At 40.9% G+C, this 18,711-nt stretch overlaps 1 protein-coding gene across 1 annotated transcript; it reads left to right on the top strand.

The window, feature by feature from the left end:
- Positions 1-8,756: 8,756 nt before the first annotated feature.
- Positions 8,757-10,895, top strand: LOC148041704 (large ribosomal subunit protein uL16). The gene is made up of 5 exons (XM_087681502.1): positions 8,757-9,086; positions 9,482-9,800; positions 10,201-10,383; positions 10,476-10,557; positions 10,659-10,895. The coding sequence occupies exons 1-5, from the start codon at positions 9,077-9,079 to the stop codon at positions 10,731-10,733; spliced, it is 669 nt and encodes a 222-aa protein (XP_087537628.1). The 5' UTR covers positions 8,757-9,076; the 3' UTR covers positions 10,734-10,895.
- Positions 10,896-18,711: the final 7,816 nt, after the last annotated feature.

Raw genomic sequence — 18,711 nt, 5'->3', positions numbered from 1 at the left:
TATAACCAGTTTGCCTAACATCCAAGCTAATCATGATATGATTTGGACTATTGTAGATCGATTTAGCAAACAATCATATTTCATTCCATGCAAGAAAACATTAATTGCAGCTCAAGCTGCTCGATTATTTTTTAAAATTATTTTCACTAACCATGGTTTACCAAAAGTTATTATTTTTGACCATGATTCTAGATTCTGCAATAATTTTTAGACTACTTTGTTTACTAATTTAGGTACAAATATTGATTTCTCATCTGCATTTCATCCTGAAACAAATGGGCAAATAGAAGCTACTAATAGTACAATTTTAGATCTTTTGTGTGCATATACAATTTCAAAACCACAAACATAGGATACACACTTGCATTTACTTTAGTTTGCATACAATAACACACCACATACAGCTACAGAGAAAGCACCTTTTGAAATCATTTATGGACATAGATTACCTACACATGTTACATCATTGTCAAACAAAATTAAAGCTGCTGATGATATTGCCAATATGCATGCTACTATTTTTGTCGAAGTCAAAGACATGATTGCAAAAGCCTAGCAATTATACACAAAACAAGCTAACAAGAAAAGAAAAGCTATGAGTTTCACAGTTGATGATTATGTTTGGTTACGCATTGAAAAGAGAAGATTACAAAGTGTTGAGAAATATCCTATTGTTAAGTTAGCCCCTCGATTTTATGAACCTTTCAAAATCATTCACAAAATTAATGACAATGCATTTAATTTAGAATTACCCCAACACTGGAAAATCCACAATACTTTTCATATCAAATTGTTATGACCTTTTAGAGGCCAATTACTTGTTCATCCTGTCTATGAAAACCCTTCTTTGTTAGAAGAAGAAACTGAAATCCTTAAACCTGAAACTATTCTAGACACTAACTTTATGACCACTAGAACTGGCCATAGATATTCTAGATATTTGGTTAAGTTTAAAAATTATTATGTTAAAGAGGCCTAATGGATGCACGGCCGCGACCGAAGTACTTATCTCTCACTACTCGCTCCACATTGAGCTAATAGTAATTGAGAACAATTACTATCCTACCCCAGGGGTATAATGCTAGGAGGCATATTCCACAGTGGATTTCGTGAGACTATGGTGGATTCCGTGAGTTTTTTATTTCATGGTGGATCCCGTGAGGTTTTGCGGTGGATTCTGTAAAACTATATTTATTTGCCAAGGCTTGTACACAAGGTGAATTCCTTGTGTGTGTGAAGTTGATGGGGACGCATGTCCTTTTCGGGCGTCATGTTAATTTAATGTGCACGTGGGTGACTCCACAGTGGGTGATTTCGCAAAATACATATTTAAATTAATGGACGTTTATGAGTTTAGAGTGCACTCATATTAAATTAAGGTTAAGACAGAGTTCCAACCTATTTATTTATTTTGTAGCTAAATACTGCTAGGCGTTCACTTTTTTCGGTTTAATTTTATTATTTTTTAACAATTGTGAATGCTTCAGTTGATGTGTAGAGTAGGCAGTGGTGGCGATGGAAAACACTAGGCGATAGCGTGTATTCAAATTATCTAGAAGAAATTATCATTTTTAATGGGCATGCGTCTTACCATTAAAGACGTGACGCTAATATTTGTTTAAGCGCACTTGTTTATTGAAGAGCTTGATAAATATTTATTATTTTGAATGTTCATGGATGCACAGTTTAAATATTTCTTTATTGGACATTGTATTTGGACACAGCCTGACTTTTGGGCCGCCCAACTACTTTATTCTTTATTTGGGCAAAAGCAAACACAAAAGCTAAAGCATGCTTATTGTAAATTTGGGCTATTTTTGAGCTTTGAGATGAATAAATTTATAAATACATGCCTTGTGAAGCGCTCACACAAGGCATGGGGGGAGATTATATCCAATTGGTCTTTTTTACCTCATGTTGTGCAAGTCTATCTTCTTGTTTTTTGAGCTTAAAGTAGAGTTCTTTGTTCTTGGGGACCTTCCGGCACTCGCTACGTACGCATACAACATCTGATTTGCGCACCGGTCCACCATGACACGTTTGATCCAGTGGGATCATATGATGCACTTGGAGTCGGTCTATAGTGATTATTCTCCCATCTGCCACTTGCTCCTCTTAATACTAATGCGGATTGTGCTGTGGTTGGTGTTATACTGATAGTTTGGCTCTGTGTTTTTGTGAACTGGCCTCTGGGAGCATTGGGTCTTAGGGTCCATGAGTTGTTGTTGAGGTTGGTGTTGAATCTGTTCTGGTTCCCCAAGGCCATTCTCCTGTCTTCCAAATTCACTAGTCTTTCCGCATTTCTCATGGCCTCAACTAAATTGGTTGGCTTCTACCTCTCTACGTCTCTTCTAGCCCATTCTTGCATCCCAAATAAGAATCCATGCAATTTGGTGGTACTTCTTGTTCTTCTTCTTGTCTTGTTTCTTACTCCCTGCTTCTACTACCTTCTCCTTCTCTTTTCTTGTATCTTGTGCTCTCCTAGAAGTCTCCTCTCTCCCTAATCTATCTATCTCCTATTGTGCTTTTTGTCTTTTCTCCTCTTCTTGTTGTTGTAACACCCATTCTCTATAGCCCTACTCCACTTCTAATTTTCTTCTAATTTTCTCTTCCTCTTCCTTCATCTACATGTTCCTCCAAATTGATTTTAGCATGCTTGACATGCCCTCCAGCTGTCTCTCAAATCCAGCTATCTAAAACTCTTGGGCTACTCTCCACTATTGTCCTCTACTCTTCTTCCTCTCTTCCATTGTTGGGATGGGTACATTCTCTCTGTTGTCCTCTATGTGGTCGATGGGGTTGTCAACGTGGGAAAGCCGCGTTTCGCCTTTGGGGTGGTGGTTGTGCCATGGGGGAAGCTTCGTCATGTCTTTAGATGATTGGTCGTGTTAGGGTCTCCGTGCCAGGTGTCACGCTAGGGTTGATGCGACGGGGGACAACACAACGGGGTTGACACGCCGTAGGCATCGTGACGCGGGGCAACACAACGTGGGTTGTTTTGGCTCGTTCTCTTTGGGGCACTGGATCATTTTCTCCTGCTTCCGTGAGCACTCCACTTCGAGCAAGAGTTGCTCTGATACCAAATGTGATGCACTTGCACTCGTTACTCAGAAAGGTAACACGATATGCGAGAGCTGTCAAGATTGTGGGAGAGAAGGAAGGAGTCTCACTTGTAGCCTTCTTGCTTGCACAATGGGGGAATACACAAAGGGTGGAGGCTGAAAACAGTTTTCCTCTTCTTAGTTGTGTAAGCCAAAAAGAACTCTCATACAAAGAAATAGAAGAACCCTAAATATGGGTCTCAAACCAAACTCAACTAACTAAGGTGGCATACTAACTGAGCCACGAACTAGAGTAGATAAGGATAGCTGTCATGTAGCTGTTATTCATAGGCGGTGTACCAACCGCATCTGCAACTAACACGTCGGTGACATAAATGCACAACGGTCACCCTGGCATATCACGAGTGGAGCTCGATATCTCAATACTCCCCCTCGAGCTCAATCCCAATTCCTGCACACCAAGCAGGTCTCTGAACTTGCGCAGCTTCTCTGCGCTCAATGCCTTCGTGAATATGTCAGCTACCTGATCCTCTGTGCTGACATAAACTAGATCAATAAGACCTAGTAAAACCCTCTCTCGCACATAGTGATAATGCACCTCAATGTGCTTTGTTCTAGCATGATAGACTGGGTTATTTGCCAAGTGTATACTACTCATGTTGTCACAATAAATGACAAATGGTCCATCTGTAGACTGATGCATATCATAAAGTAGCTTATGCAACCAAGCTACCTCACATGTAGCCATTGCTGCACCCCTGTACTCAGCCTCTGTGCTCGACAAGGCAACTCTAGGCTGTTTCTTGCAGCTCCAAGTGACTGCAGCACTCCCAAAAGAGAACACATATCCACTCGTAGATCGTCTATCAAAAATACTACCAGCCCAATCAGCATCAGTGTATCCATGCAACTGTATCTGAACCCCAGTCTCATAAAATAGTCCATAGTGCAATGTGGACTTCACATACCTGAGTATGCGTCTACCCGCATCCAAATGTGGTTTCCTTGGAGCCTGCATAAACTGACTTACCAATCCAACAGCATAGCTCAAATCTGGCCTGGTAATAGTCATATAAATCAAACTTCCTACTATGCGTCTGTACATAGTAGGGTCTTCTAGAAGCTCACCTGCATCTGTGCTCAACTTCACATTCTGCTCCAAAGGAACTGAAATAGGCTTACAGCCTGTCATCCCATATTTGGACAGCATGTCCAATCCATACTGCCTCTGCAAGAGCTGTAACCCACTTGGTGATCTAATCACCTCAATGCCCAAGAAAAAACGCAGCTCTCCCAAATCCTTCATCTCAAACTTCTGCTTCAATAGCATTTTCACATGAAGTATATCTTCATCACTGTCACCTGTCATAATCAAATCATCAACATAAATGACAAGTAGCATAATACATTTCTTTGTTTTTCTCACATAAAGTGAGAAATCTGCCTTGGAAATCTGAAAGCCAATAGTGACAAGATACTGTCCTATCTTGTCAGACCATGCTCTAGGTGCTTGCTTCAAACCATACAAGGCTTTCTTCAACCTGCAAACAAACTCAGGATGAACAGCATGCACATAACCTGGTGGCTGCTCCATATAGACCTCTTCTTGCAAATCACCATGCAAGAAGGCATTCTTTACATCCATCTGATATAAAGACCATCCCTTTGATGCAGCCATAGCAATGACTGCTCTTATGGTTGCCATCCTTGCAACCGGACTGAATGTTTCTTCATAGTCAATGCCATATGTTTGTGCATACCCCTTGACTACTAATCTTGCCTTGTATATGTTCACAGAACCATCTGCATTGTGCTTCACCTTATAAACCCACTTACAACCAATTGCATTTTTACCTTTAGGCAAAGGTACCAATTCCCATGTAGCATTTGCTTCCAAGGCATCCATTTCTTCATCCATGGCTTTCTCCCATTTTTCTTTTCCCATGGCTTCCTCAAAAGAAGTGGGTTCAGATTCCTGTATTACTTTAACCATATATGCATAGTGAATGGCTGTAAATCCATCATATTTCAGCCTATCCACAGGATACCTAGCTCTCGTAGACCTGCGCAAAGTAGGTTCACTCCCAGGTGCTCTCAAAACATCCCTGGTCTTCCTTACTCCAGGTGTAACAATAGAAGGAATACCCAACTCATCATCAATGCTTTGTTCTGAGCCACTGGATTTACCATCCACATAAGAGTGACCTGCATTCACATCAAACATGGGCTGATCAACCTTCTCTTTTCCTTTTCGTGATACCTGCATACCACTATCTGCATTGCTTTGAGAAGATTCTCTTGATCTCAATCTGCCTGTCCATGGCAAAGAATATGAACCACTGCTAGAGGACGCTCCAGGTCCACTAATATTTTGTGACTGATGCTGTGAATTGTGTGCAGCATTACCATTTTGTGCATCTACATCATCAATCACATTTACTGGTTTATACCAGCTACTCATCTCATCAAAAACAACATCTCTGCTCACTGTAAACTTACGCGTAGAAGGGTTATAGCATCTATACCCTTTTTGCTGTAGAGAGTAACCAATAAAGATGCACTTCTCAGCTTTTGGATCCAACTTGGATCTCAACTCATCTGGCACATGTACATAGGCAATGCAACCAAAAATTTTCAAATGAGAAATATCTGGTTTCCTACCAGTATACCTCTCCTCTGGAGTCATTCCATGTATTGCTGCAGTGGGAGTCCTGTTCATTATGTAGACTGCTGTAGCAACTGCTTCAGCCCAATAAAAATCTGGCAAGTCTTTTTCATTAAGCATGGCACGAGATACCTCTCCAATATGCCTATTTTTCCTTTCTGCAATTCCATTTTGTTCTGGGGTATAACTGCATGAATATTGCTGCTTTATGCCATGCTCCTACAGGAACCTTGCAAACTCATTTGAGAGGTACTCTCCCCCTCCATCTGACCTTAGGCATTTTATTTGCAAACCTGTTTCTTTTTTAACCATAGCTTTAAGGGTTTTGAAATGCCCAAAAACTTCACTTTTCTTTTTCATAAAATACACCCAAACTTTTCTGCTATAGTCATCAATAAAAGTGACAAAATAATGACAGCCTCCAAGAGATGCAGCTTTAGTAGTCCACACATCAGAGTGGATTAATTCCAATGGCTTCTTCTCACTCTCTTGAACATGTCTAGGAAATGGTCTCCTTGCCTATTTTCCAAACTGACAGGCTTCACATACCTTATGCATTTCTGCAACCTTGAATTTGGGCAATCCTGCAACAATGTTTTGGGCCTGCATTGATTTAAGTCGCTGTACATTAACATGACCAATGCGTTTATGCCATGTATCAATATCTGCAACTACACCAGTCCCATGTGCAAACATTGCTGCACTCAATTCAGACATGTCTGCATCCAACGTAAACATTCTGCCATTCTTCTTTCCTTTTGCTATCAAGCGACCTTTATTTTTCATATCATCAACAAAGCATCCATGAGGATTAAATCTGACCTGCAAGCCCTGCTCAACCATTTGACCAACTGAAACTAGATTCTTGGTGATATTCGGGACATGAAATACATCGGACATGTATTTCTTTTTCCCATCCTACATAGACAAATGAATTTTTCCAACACAATAGTAGCATTCAACATTACTGTTTGCATTTTGGCCTCTTTGCCATCCACCACGACCTCTTTGGCTCCCCCTGCCTCTAGAGTTACCACGTCCTCCTCCATAGGACTGGTTTTCTTGAGTTTGCTGCATATTTTGATTTCTGCCACGGCCTCCAAATCGGCCTCCTCTACCTCTGCCTCTACCTCTTCCAGCATTTGAGTAGAAGATAGCTTCTTTTGAAGTTCCTCCTGAAGAAGATGCACCACTATTTCTCTGCTCCTCAGAAATTAGAAGAGCAATCAACTCCTCAAAATCAGGAAATCTTTCACGGACGGAAATGGATGTTCGGAACTGTGCATAATCGTTTCCTAGACCATTCAAGGTCACGGAAACTAAATCATCATCTTCCACTGGCGACCCAATGGAAGCAAGTGCATCTGCAATCTTCTTCACCTTCATGTGGTAGTCATTGATGCTCATACTTTCTCTTTGCACATTATGCAACTCTTGCTTGAGCTGCATTTTCCTGGCTTGCGTATTTGTGCTACACATTTTTGACAAAGTATCCCATGCCTCCTTTGGCGTACTTGCATCCTGAATATGCACAATCATAGAGTCTGAAATACTGATAGACAGCCAATACATAACTTTCTTGGCTCTCTCATGCCATGTTTTGAATGCCTGCATTTGCTGTTGATTGGGAACATCAGGAAGAACTGGTTCTTCTTCATTTCCTGCAACAAATTCCCAATATCCTTTTCCCATAAGGAAATTTGTCATTCTAAACTTCCATGCTTGGAAGTTGTTCTTGTCAAGCTTTTCAGTGACAATCTGTGAGAGATAATCAGACGCCATTACAGAACACTGCAAAAAATTCTGTCACTGCAAAGAACACAGCTTCAGCCTCACAAAGGCAAATCTGCAAAACTGACGAAAGTGGTATTTGACCACACAGTCACTTCCTAGTGACGATTTTGCATCAACAGGCAACATGGATGATTCTGTAACTCCGAATGTCTTTGCGCACAAGCATACGATGAAATTTTTACAGTAACTTTTCACCGACCTGTAGAACAGTGGCTACACAGCATAAAACTGGGTCTTTTCCTGAGTGCGTGCAGAAAACTTCCACCTCCAAAACAGGCCCCGAAATGGCCTCAAATAAAAAAAACAAGGTCGTTGAGGGCTTAAGCCCGCTCCCGCAGCATATACTGCCCTCTTGCTTCACCGCGAAGGGCGTCTCAACCTGAGACAATGCACTCTTGCAATTTCCGGCTGTGCTACCTGCAGAGATCTGCTCCCAAAACAGAAAATGAAAGCAACACTGCTCCTCTTACCAGAACACCGCGAGCTTGGCTTGCTTTCTTGAGCTCCTTACCACGAACAAGGCTCTGATACAATGTCAAGATTGTGGGAGAGAAGGAAGGAGTCTCACTTGTAGCTTTCTTGCTTGCACAATGGGGGAATACACAAAGGGTGGAGGCTGAAAACAGTTTTCCTCTTCTTAGTTGTGTAAGCCAAAAAGAACTCTCATACAAAGAAATAGAAAAACCCTAAATATGGGTTTCAAACCAAACTCAACTAATTAAGGTGGCATACTAACTGAGCCACGAATTAGAGTAGATAAGGATAGCTGTCATGTAGCTATTATTCATGGGCGGTGTACCAACCGCATCTGCAACTAACACGTCGGTGACATAAATGCACAACAGTCACCCTGGCATATCACGAGTGGAGCTCGATATCTCAACAAGAGCAAGGTATACTCTTGTATTATTCAATCAAAGAAATGATACAACATAGGCACATCCCAGAACTACACCCTTGTGACGCTGCACATGAGAGGGTTCACCACTAGGTATAGGGAATCACACGTAGAGTAGAAATCAAGCAGGGCTCAAGTCACTACTACTCCCTATATAAGTGTTTCCGATAATAATGCCACGATATAGCTACAAAGCCCTTACACTCCCCGTCCCTTTCCCTCCCCCACTCCCCCCCCCCCCCCACCCCCTCCCGGGGCGGCTCAAGCCTGTGCAACGTAGCCCTACAACCCCTTTGAAGGATCTAGAGAGTCTTCATGCAAGTACTTTTCTTTATGCCCTAAGAAGACTCACGACTCATGAGGAGGTTCGAAGGTTCTCTCGTTGACATATTCAGGGTTTGTTGCTGGTGTAACGTGTTCTGTTTTTGTACGCAGGTGAACACACCGATTTGCCGCGGTCACGGCACACGCCACGCCTTCTTTATGGGTCGGTGCGCCCGTGTATAAAAACCCTTGGGGTGCATCAATCTTAGAGTTGGACATGCTTAACACTCGTTCTGGTTTGGTCAAGCCTGAGGAGAGAGCTTTGGGATTTCTGACTGTATTTCTGTTCGCTGCTTCAATTAGTGCTGTGCTGCCATTTTATTCGCCATCGCCATGGGCCGGAGTAAGTTCTTCTTGATTTCTTTGGCTCATCTGTTACTTTTGAGCTTGTGTTCTGTCTGTCATTTCCATCAGCGAGCTTCCTTTTCGCTCCGTCTTTCATGTTCCTGCTCTCGGGTGGCTGCTCACTCTCCACATGTGTTTGGAAGATTGGGTTATCAAAGTCAGGGTTCCTTTTGTGTAGCCCTGGTTATGCAAACCAGGGTATCTGTTGCCGTGGTTATGTAGGCCAGGGTGTTTGTTGAAGCGATGTTGAGTGGCCGTTATCATCGAAGCTAGGGTTTCTGTTGCCGCTCTAGGGCATCTGTTGCCCTTACTGGCTGAATGGACTCCTCTGAGGAGTCTTGTTGCCCAGCATCTTCGATGACTCATTCACATGTTTGCCTTTTGTGGTCGCAGGACCAGCCAGATGCTACCGGCAGATCAAGAATAAGCCTTATCCTAAATCACGGTACTGCCGTGGTGTTCCTGATCCAAAGATCCGTATCTATGATGTTGGCATGAAAAAGAAAGGGGTGGACGAGTTCCCTTTCTGCGTCCATCTTGTGAGCTGGGAGAAGGAGAATGTCTCCAGTGAAGCTCTAGAAGCCGCCCGAATTGCCTGCAACAAGTACATGACCAAGTATGCTGGGAAAGATGCCTTCCATCTGAGAGTGAGGGTGCATCCTTTTCACGTCCTCCGCATCAACAAGATGCTTTCTTGTGCTGGAGCTGATAGGTACATAAACAATTCTGGAGGTCTTCTTTTTTGAAAATTCTTCATGTTCATTAATAAATTAATGATAAATTTTGTATGTACATTATTTCATGTGGAACGTCTAATTAAACTGCACTACTTTTGTCAATCCTATGGTTAATGGACACGTAGTATGTACATTATTTCATGTGGAATGTCTAATTATAATGCTCCATGTTTATTAATATTATGGCTAATGAAAAATTTTTATGCTCATTAATCATTTCATGAAGATTTTTTCATGTACATTATTTCGTGTGGAATGTCTGATTAAAATGCACCATGTTTATCAATCGTTTTGTTGATTTGATGTTGTGCATCACCTTTGACAATTCGTCAGGTGCCTCATGGTTTTCTTTTTTGTGTTGGTTTTCTTCTTTAGGCTTCAGACAGGAATGAGAGGTGCTTTTGGGAAGCCTCAGGGAACCTGTGCTCGAGTTGCCATTGGGCAGGTCTTACTGTCAGTACGCTGCAAAGATAACAATGGCAACCACGCACAAGAGGCTCTTCGACGTGCTAAGTTCAAGTTTCCAGGTCGACAGAAGATTATAGTCAGTAGAAAATGGTAGGCTATTTTGTGTGTCGTTTGGTGGTTGTGATGTAATTCTGAGCTACAGCTTGTGGATGATGCTATAACTACTGGCATTTCTGCTCCAGGGGTTTCACAAAATTTGGGCGTACTGACTATTTGAAGTGGAAAGAAGAGAATAGGATTGTGAGCGATGGAGTCAATGCCAAGGTTTGGCTTAAAACAATTTCATGTGTGATTCTGAATTGTGGGGAGGATTTTCGGCACTCCTGTTCTGCTTTTAGTAATACTTGTTTGTTTTCTGTGTGCAGCTTCTTGGGTGCCACGGACCTCTATCAGGTCGCAAGCCAGGCCAAGCTTTCTTATCAGCAGCTATTCCTATCTGATCTTCCAGGTCAAGGAAGTGCTCAGTTGTAGATGTGTAGACTAGACTTGCTTCATCAAGAAGTGTTCAGTTGTAGAAATAGAGACTAGCTGCATCACTTGTATATAAGTTCTTGGACACATTGAGTGCCACTTAATGGAAAAAAAATAGTTGTCAGTAATAATTGCTGTCAGTTTTTGTGGGTGTGGCTTGTTAAGCACGAGCAACCTATTTATTGATGAGCTTCATGATTGGCAAACATTTGGTCAATGTGTACTTGTGTTAATTTATAGGAGAATCCAATGTGAGCTCCTGTATCTGTCTATATAGAAAATAATGCTAGCTTAGACTGCCCGCAGAAAGAGAATTATTTTTTAATATGCTTGAATGCATTTACTTTGCAGCAGCAGTTGACATGTAGGAAATTGGTAATTAACTGTGAAAGCTAGTTCTTTAGCAAAGCGGAATTGGAAGATGTTTACGTCCAGATTACCTGCTATAGGCAGGATTCCAAAGTTGTTAAATGTATTTGACATCCACTTAGCTTTTTGGAATGCTGTGGAAAAGTGATTGAGGGATGCAGGAGTATCTAACATTTACTTAGCTTTTTAGCATCCAGAGAATGAGAAATCCAAGGGGCAGCGGGGTACAAATCCTCATTTGGTCTGAAAGATTGTTGGGATCATCATAAGAGCTGTGACCTACAGAAGCCATCCGGAGAATGAGAAATATAGTGGCTGTGGAAAGTGAATCATTGTGGAATTGGAAACAGTTTGATTAAGATGTGCGAAGAATATAACTAGGAAATATACAAATAGTTTCAGTGATTAAGGTGACATTGGGTCAGATCATAAAAGTTGAGGTAAAGGAAGGGACTGCTACTGCTAGGTGCCTTCAAATCCTCCTAGGCTGCATGAGTTTCTGTCCTCCAAATCTTCACAGGCCACATAAGTTTCTGTCATTCTCCTTTTTAATTCTTAATTTCGATCGAGTAAGGTGATAACAAGATCACGAGGGCCTGCCAGGAATGGTAGAGCATTGGAAAGCTAACGGTTGATTGCAATGCAATTGACAAAGTGATCTGACCATGGATAGAAAAATGTGGATATCTGCAGTTGGATGTAGGTATTGTTGTGTAGGTGTGGTCTAGAGAGGAGTTGTAAACTGTTGTGGGCAAATGTTGCTCTGCTGGCCATTCAGAGTGTGAAACAGTCTGGCAACAGTGTGTCAACATTCACATCATCAGTGACAATGAAATTGGAGGTGGCAGCCCCTTTTAGAGATACCATGGTTTTATATGTCAGTTGTTTTCAGGCTTCCATGTGGTGTAAAGCATGCATAAGCTATGTCCTATGATTTTGCATGTGAGCACTTAAATGTCTTTGTGGATATTTCTTCAATTTTGAGCAGTTGTGCACACCTTTTTATGGGTACTAATGGTCCATGGCCCTTGTTGGAAGAACAGGCAAATGAAGTTTGGGATGTTGCATGGTATGTGAATGATTGTGTGGATTCCTTGCGTGCAAAATTACTGTCAGCTGGCATCTAATGGTGGCAAGCTAGTATGTCTCCCTTATAATGTGCAAAGCTGTTAGTGTTTGTTGACATTGTTTTGTATGTTGATGGTTAGAGGCTTGTTGGAAGGAACTTTGCTTTTTGTTTGCAAGCAGCTAGCTGGAGGCTTGTTGGAAGCACACACTGCTTTTTGTTTGCAAGCGGTTGATCTCATTGGAGACATTAAGCATTTAACTGGCTTTGAGCAAGAATAGGTCTGCAGGCTTCTTAGAGCCTGAGAGTTACATAGATGATGTCATGTGTTGCTATTTGTTTGAGCTGAAAACACTAAAATATGATGAGGCCATGCACTTCTATGGATTGTTTGTGCTGCTCTAGATGGATGCCAGGATTGAGTGCATGAAACAATTTCACTACTATTCCACCCTACTTGGTACTCTTTTGTTGTTTTTGAGTATGGGTGACCAACATGGTTTTATTGTTCCGTACTTGATGCTGTAATGGACGACAATATTTCTCATTTAGTTTTGCTTGTAGCATTTTTAATTCTCTCATGCAAAGAGCTTGATCATGGGAAAGGACTAAAAGCTCGAGTGGCCAAACAAGAGGTCAATGGGGTCGTCATTGGAAGAACACATTGTGGAAAGATGGTAGACATGTATAATGGTTAATATGATTTAATATATTTAATTGGCCATCAAGGTCTACGTTAGTGGCTTGACATGCACCATTTTCTCATGCAAGAGGCAATAAGGGGCAAGAGCACCCAACTTGAGGGTGGTGATGCAAAGGCCTTGAGCTGAAAATGCCCCTGCAATGGAAAAACCAAAGACTTGGATTATGTGCTTGTTGCTAAACAACATGAAGTGGACATGGGAGAAGTGGAGAAATAGGTTCGTGCCAATCATCAAAGAGTTTAGTGAGATGAGAAAATAGATCCAAAGTACTCAAAGCTGTGGTTAACTTGTCCATCTAGAAGATCAAGAGAAGATAAACATATTTTGCGACATGCGGACTACTATTCTACTTCATGGGGAGGATTCCATATGAAGATGAGTTCACTTACTAGTTTGTGCAAACGTAACATAACAAAGCTATACTTAATTAGCGTAAGTTTACTTATAAGAGGTTTTATTTTGCATTGCTTAGCTCTTTAGCATGAGAGAGTGGTTTTTGGCTTTGGTAATGGGATATCAAGGAAATCTTGTTTACCTTGGATGTTGTAGTTTAACCTTGACGAGTCATAGATCGCCATGTTAGATAAGTCCACGTCTATAGTTAGCACATAGGTGGTCATTATGATCCTCACATGGTCACTGACTTGTTGTATGTGGTTAGTTATAGCTACTTATAAATAACGTAGTTATAGTACAAGTCGATTAGTATAGTTAGTTATGCAATGTTTGATTTAGTAGGGTATTTTTTAAATATTCTATATTATCTATACTTTGTGTATATTATATTAGTTAGAGGAAGAGACCTTGAGGTACTTTGATTGGATTGATGAACAAGTGGGGGACTTTGTCAGAGACTCTCAAGAAGGTCTTGTACATCCCAAGACCTTCAAACAAGGTAATCAAAAATCAGAAGAAAGCATGTGTCCTTTGGGACAAGAGGAATGAGATATTAGACTATTTAAAGGTCTCAGACTTATGGAATCTAGATGAGCATTGTTGTCAAGTTTAGTTATTTCTCGTACACCTATTATATTTGTCACTAGACTAGGCATTTTGCTCATGACTATAAGCAAAAGCAGGGTGAGGATGAAAAGAGAGGGATAATGGGGAGAAGTCAATACAACTATTGTCTAATCTCAAACGGAGCCATGAGATGTTGCAAAACCTGGTGAAAGCCAAACCAATGCATGTAGCTCATGGGGGAAAAGCAAAAGGCTATCCAAACAAGAGAGATGGTGAAAGACAAGGATGGAAACTCATTAAAAGAAGAGAAGGAAAATCAAATGGCAAATAGGCAAGAGGGGCAAAAATGCTTGAAAGACAAGTAAAGAGAATCAAGGCCTTGACGAGAGGGAATAAGTCGAAAGGTAACAATCGAACGCATCCCTCTCTCTTAAGTAACAGGCTAGGCAACCATTGGTGGAGAGGAATGTGTATGCTTTGTTGAAGGAGGAAAATGAAGAAGGTCATGAGCTATACTTAGAGCTATACTATGGCTAGTTCAAGGAAAGTAAACATTCTCTCTTGGAACACAAGGGGGTTGTGTTCAAGAGAAAGGCAATTAGTATGCATGAAGATAATAAAACAGAGAAAACCTGATGTACTAGCACTCTAGGAGACGAAGATAGGAGAAAATGATCTAGACAAGAGGGAGATTAGTGGGTACAAGATCTTTGTGTCTTTGTAGAGTAGGGGAAGAGGAGGGACAATCCTAATGATCAAAGGCAAACTCACGCCGGAATTGCTTTGGAGAGTGAAAAAAGATTGATGGTTGCTTCCTCGATTGCCCCGAGGAGTACAACTTCAAATTTGGTTTATGTATGCCCTGATTATATCCATGAAATGATATGGGATACTATAAAATGAAAAATGCAATAGGATACTATAATAATGGTGGGAGCTTGGAATAAAACAACATCCCAAGCTCACAGGTCACACATGGGGAACATTATGATTAGTATAGAAAGGGAGAGTTGGGGAGATTTATGCCGTTAGCATGATGGTTGACCTAGCTCACATGATTGAATGGGAGGAAGCTAGGACTATGCATGTTTAAAGGAGAGGAGGTTTGTTGAAGAACTCAAAAGTCAATTAGTCCAATGTTAGTAGGGTTTATGAAGACTTGGCACAAAGTATTAGAGGGGATTAAGGCTATCACAAAGTAAGCAAAGAAAGCATCATAGAATTAAAGGTTTCTAGCATTGGAGAAACTTGGAAAATGTTGTTTGCTGTGATGATCTCTGTTGGTTGCTATTTTTAACTCAACATTTTGGTGGGGCTCTTACAAGAAAGTGAGACTTTCCTTAGAATGGAGGAATGTATTAAACTTGAAAATATCAAAGATCAACTAAAAGGGGGATATTTGCCAGTAAAAGACACTCTCACGCATTGTTCTTTGATGCCCTACAATTCAAACACAAGAAAGAGAACATTATGGTGATTAAGCATGTAGATTGAAGAAGATATGAATTATCTATATCAAGGCTTTTGTGAAACACTTATCTATCATTTTTGGGATTGACCCAGTTTAGGAGGAAGATTGCCAAGCCAAATCGAGCCAATTTCTAGAACTAGTGGAGGTAGTGGTAGATGGAGAGAAGATGGCACTATTGGCTAGGCCCTTTTCCATAGAAGAGTTGCACCATGTGGTGTAGAAAATGAAGAAAGGTAAGGATCTAGGGCTTGACGGCTGTGGAGGCCTATGAAGCTATATGGGAGGCATGCCATAGAGGTCTAACTGTATTTGCCAACAAGTGCATGAGGAAGGGTATGATACCTCTAGCATTAAATGAGGGATGCATTACATTGCTTTTGAAATCATTAGTAAGAGAAAAACATGGGTAATGGAGACCACTATCAATACTTAACATAATCTACAAAATAATGTCAAAGGCTTCGCCACGGAGGTTGAAATTCATGCCAATAGACATGCTGCGTAAAGATTAACATGACTTTATCTATGGTTGGAAAATCCAATATGAAAATTTAAACCTTAGAGTCTCAATAGAGCATACAATAGAGATGGGTGGAGAATTCATGGTAGTTAATGTGGATTTGGACAAAGCGTATGACAAGCTGGGTGGGACTTCCTTCTAGCTATGATGGAGAAATTGGGCTTTGGCATTGGCTTTTGTGGATGGTGAAAACATTATTGCATGGGATTGGATCACAATGCTAGTGAAGAGTCATGGGTTGGGATTGGAAAGGTTATTATAAAAGGCTAAAAGGTTGGCCTTCAAGGTCCTTCTTAGGCTATAGAGCAATGAATTTGTGGACAATTATCGCAAATTATGCACTAAGAAAGTAATAATACTTGGGGGAAAATGGGATCAACTCACATGGGAAGATAGAATTTTACCAATAAATTATAAGACCATTTGGGGCTATGATAATATTAAAGCAATGTTGAATAAGGGAGTTGAAGGGGAAGGAGAAGCAAGCAAGACATGGAGATGTTGATTACTACAAGCTATATGGACTCTCCCTCAAGCGTACAACGACAATTGTGCTCCTTTAGCTAGAGAACCTTATCTAGCGCACATCATCTCATTAAAAGGGGTGCTAAGATGGAGAGATGTATGGGTGGTGGAGTAGAAGGAGATCATGCACATTGAGGAAACTAAAGCTGGATGAAAGGGAGAAGACCTTAGAAAGGGGTGCTTAACCGGAAAAAGTAGGAATGGCCACCATCCAATTTCATTGGATCAATAGGAGTATGAAAGTGCTTGGTAAATTTTAAGAGTAAACTGACAGTTAAACTCAAAAAGAGGATGGAATTCTCTAAAATTCCATTTATGCCCCCCATACATTTGTGTACACATGGAGGATGTTGGTTAGAGTATGGAGAGTTGCACTAAGGCAATAAACTTATCTACTATGGAAAGTAATTGCAAGAAAATTTCCTACTAAAGATAGGGTGGTGAAGATGAAGAGAGCTAGTGTGAATTGTGCTTTCTATTAAGGCAGTCAAGAATTAGTCAACCATATATTTTGGCTATGCAAGGAGGCGAGAAGCCTATGGAAAAGACTTAGGGAGTGGATAAGGTGGCTTCAATGAGAATGTGAAGATAAGGACTGTGTTATTTGGGGATGAATGCTCATAAGATGAAGATTCAATAAAGCTTTGGAATGTCACAAGCGCTATAGCCACGAAGGAACTATGGGAGAGCAGGAATAAGGTGAAAGGGTGAGCAGGAGTAAGAGAGGAGCACAAGTAGAAGCAAGAGTAAGAGCTATGGAGGTTTGAACTTGAGAGAATAAGATCGGTATGTGGGAACTCCAACACATCACAATGTGTGATCTGACTTTCCTTTTATGTAGGCACTGAGTACAAGGTAAATATAGGCGGTTAGGCACAGACAACCTTTAATCCCTAATGACTTCCCACTTAAAGGAAAATGTTGCTAGGAGTGAGGAGAAAAGTATAAAATGTATATATGAATACAATTGGATGAGGAAAGATGCCATCTCATCCTATGCCTATCAACTTCCTAAGGAAGGCATAACGTTCCATTAGGATATTTTTAGTGAGCAAATCAACAGGATTCTTATTATTGGTAGAGATCTTGACAAGCTCTATGGGCTTGTTCTCAACCACCTCTTTGATGAGGTTGATCGGCATAGGATGAGGGAATATGTCATCTCATCCTATGCCTATCAACTTCCTAAGGAAGGCACCATGTTCCATTAGGATATTTTTAGTGAGCAAATCGATAGGATTTTCATCAGTAGATATCTTACAACCTCTATGTGCTTGTCCTCAACCACCTCTTTGATGAAGTGATAACACACCTCAATGTGTTTGGTCTTTGCATGAAAGATGGGATTGCATGCCAACCGGATGGCATTCATAGAATCTAAACGCAAGGTAGGAGTCAAAAAAGTAATATCCAAGTCCGTAGGCCTAACTATAGGGTCTCCTTACAAGCATTAGTGGTTGTAATGTACTCAGTCTTGGCAATAGACAAGGCAATGCATTTGTGCACCCTGGACATCCAAGAAATAGATTTAGCCATAGGTGGAATTTCTACTACATGCATGTCATGTATAATCTAAGTTAGTGTAACCCGTGACTCTAGTATCCTAGTTGCCATAGCAAAGTCGCAATTCTATAGTATCCTTAAGGTATCTCATGATACCCTTCATGACGTCCCAATGTCGCCGGCCAAGTGTCACCATGTAACAAGCCACAACTCCCACTACAACTGCTATGTTAGGTCTAGTGCCTATCATGGCATACATCAAGCTCCCCACTATAGATGTATATAGAAGCTTGGCCATCTTGGCCTTCTCATCATATGATCTAAGACAATATGCCTGACTGACCTCACATGAGAAGGTAAAGGGTGCCAATGGGTTTACTACCCTACATATGGAACCACTTAAGCATCTTGTGAATGTACTTGGGAGACAAGTAGAGAATTCCCTTAGAGCATTTATGTGTAATACACATACCAAGTATATAAGAAGCATGACCCATGTCCTTCATCTCAAAGCTCCTCTTAATTTAAGTCTTTAAAGCATCTAGCTCATCATGATCGCTCCCAACAATTAGCATATCATTAACATAGAGTGTTAGAATAATAAGGCTACCATCATGGGCCTTTTTCCTATAAAGACACAGATCCATAGCACCACAGGAATAAGATTGTGAATGCGTAAAGACATCAAACTTATGATACCATTTCCTAGGCGCTTACTTAAATCCATAAAGACTCTTCCTCAACTTGCATACTAGGTGTTCTCTACCCTTTTCCACAAAGCCCTTAGATTGCTACATATAAATGTCCTCATGTAGATCCCGATGTA

Source organism: Lygodium microphyllum, chromosome 1 (assembly GCF_053477565.2).
Source record: "Lygodium microphyllum isolate KBCC chromosome 1, Lygodium_microphyllum_v1.1.10, whole genome shotgun sequence".
Lineage (NCBI taxonomy): Eukaryota > Viridiplantae > Streptophyta > Polypodiopsida > Schizaeales > Lygodiaceae > Lygodium > Lygodium microphyllum.
Note: the sequence above shows the minus strand (reverse complement) of the source record. Positions and strands in the feature narration are given on the sequence as shown.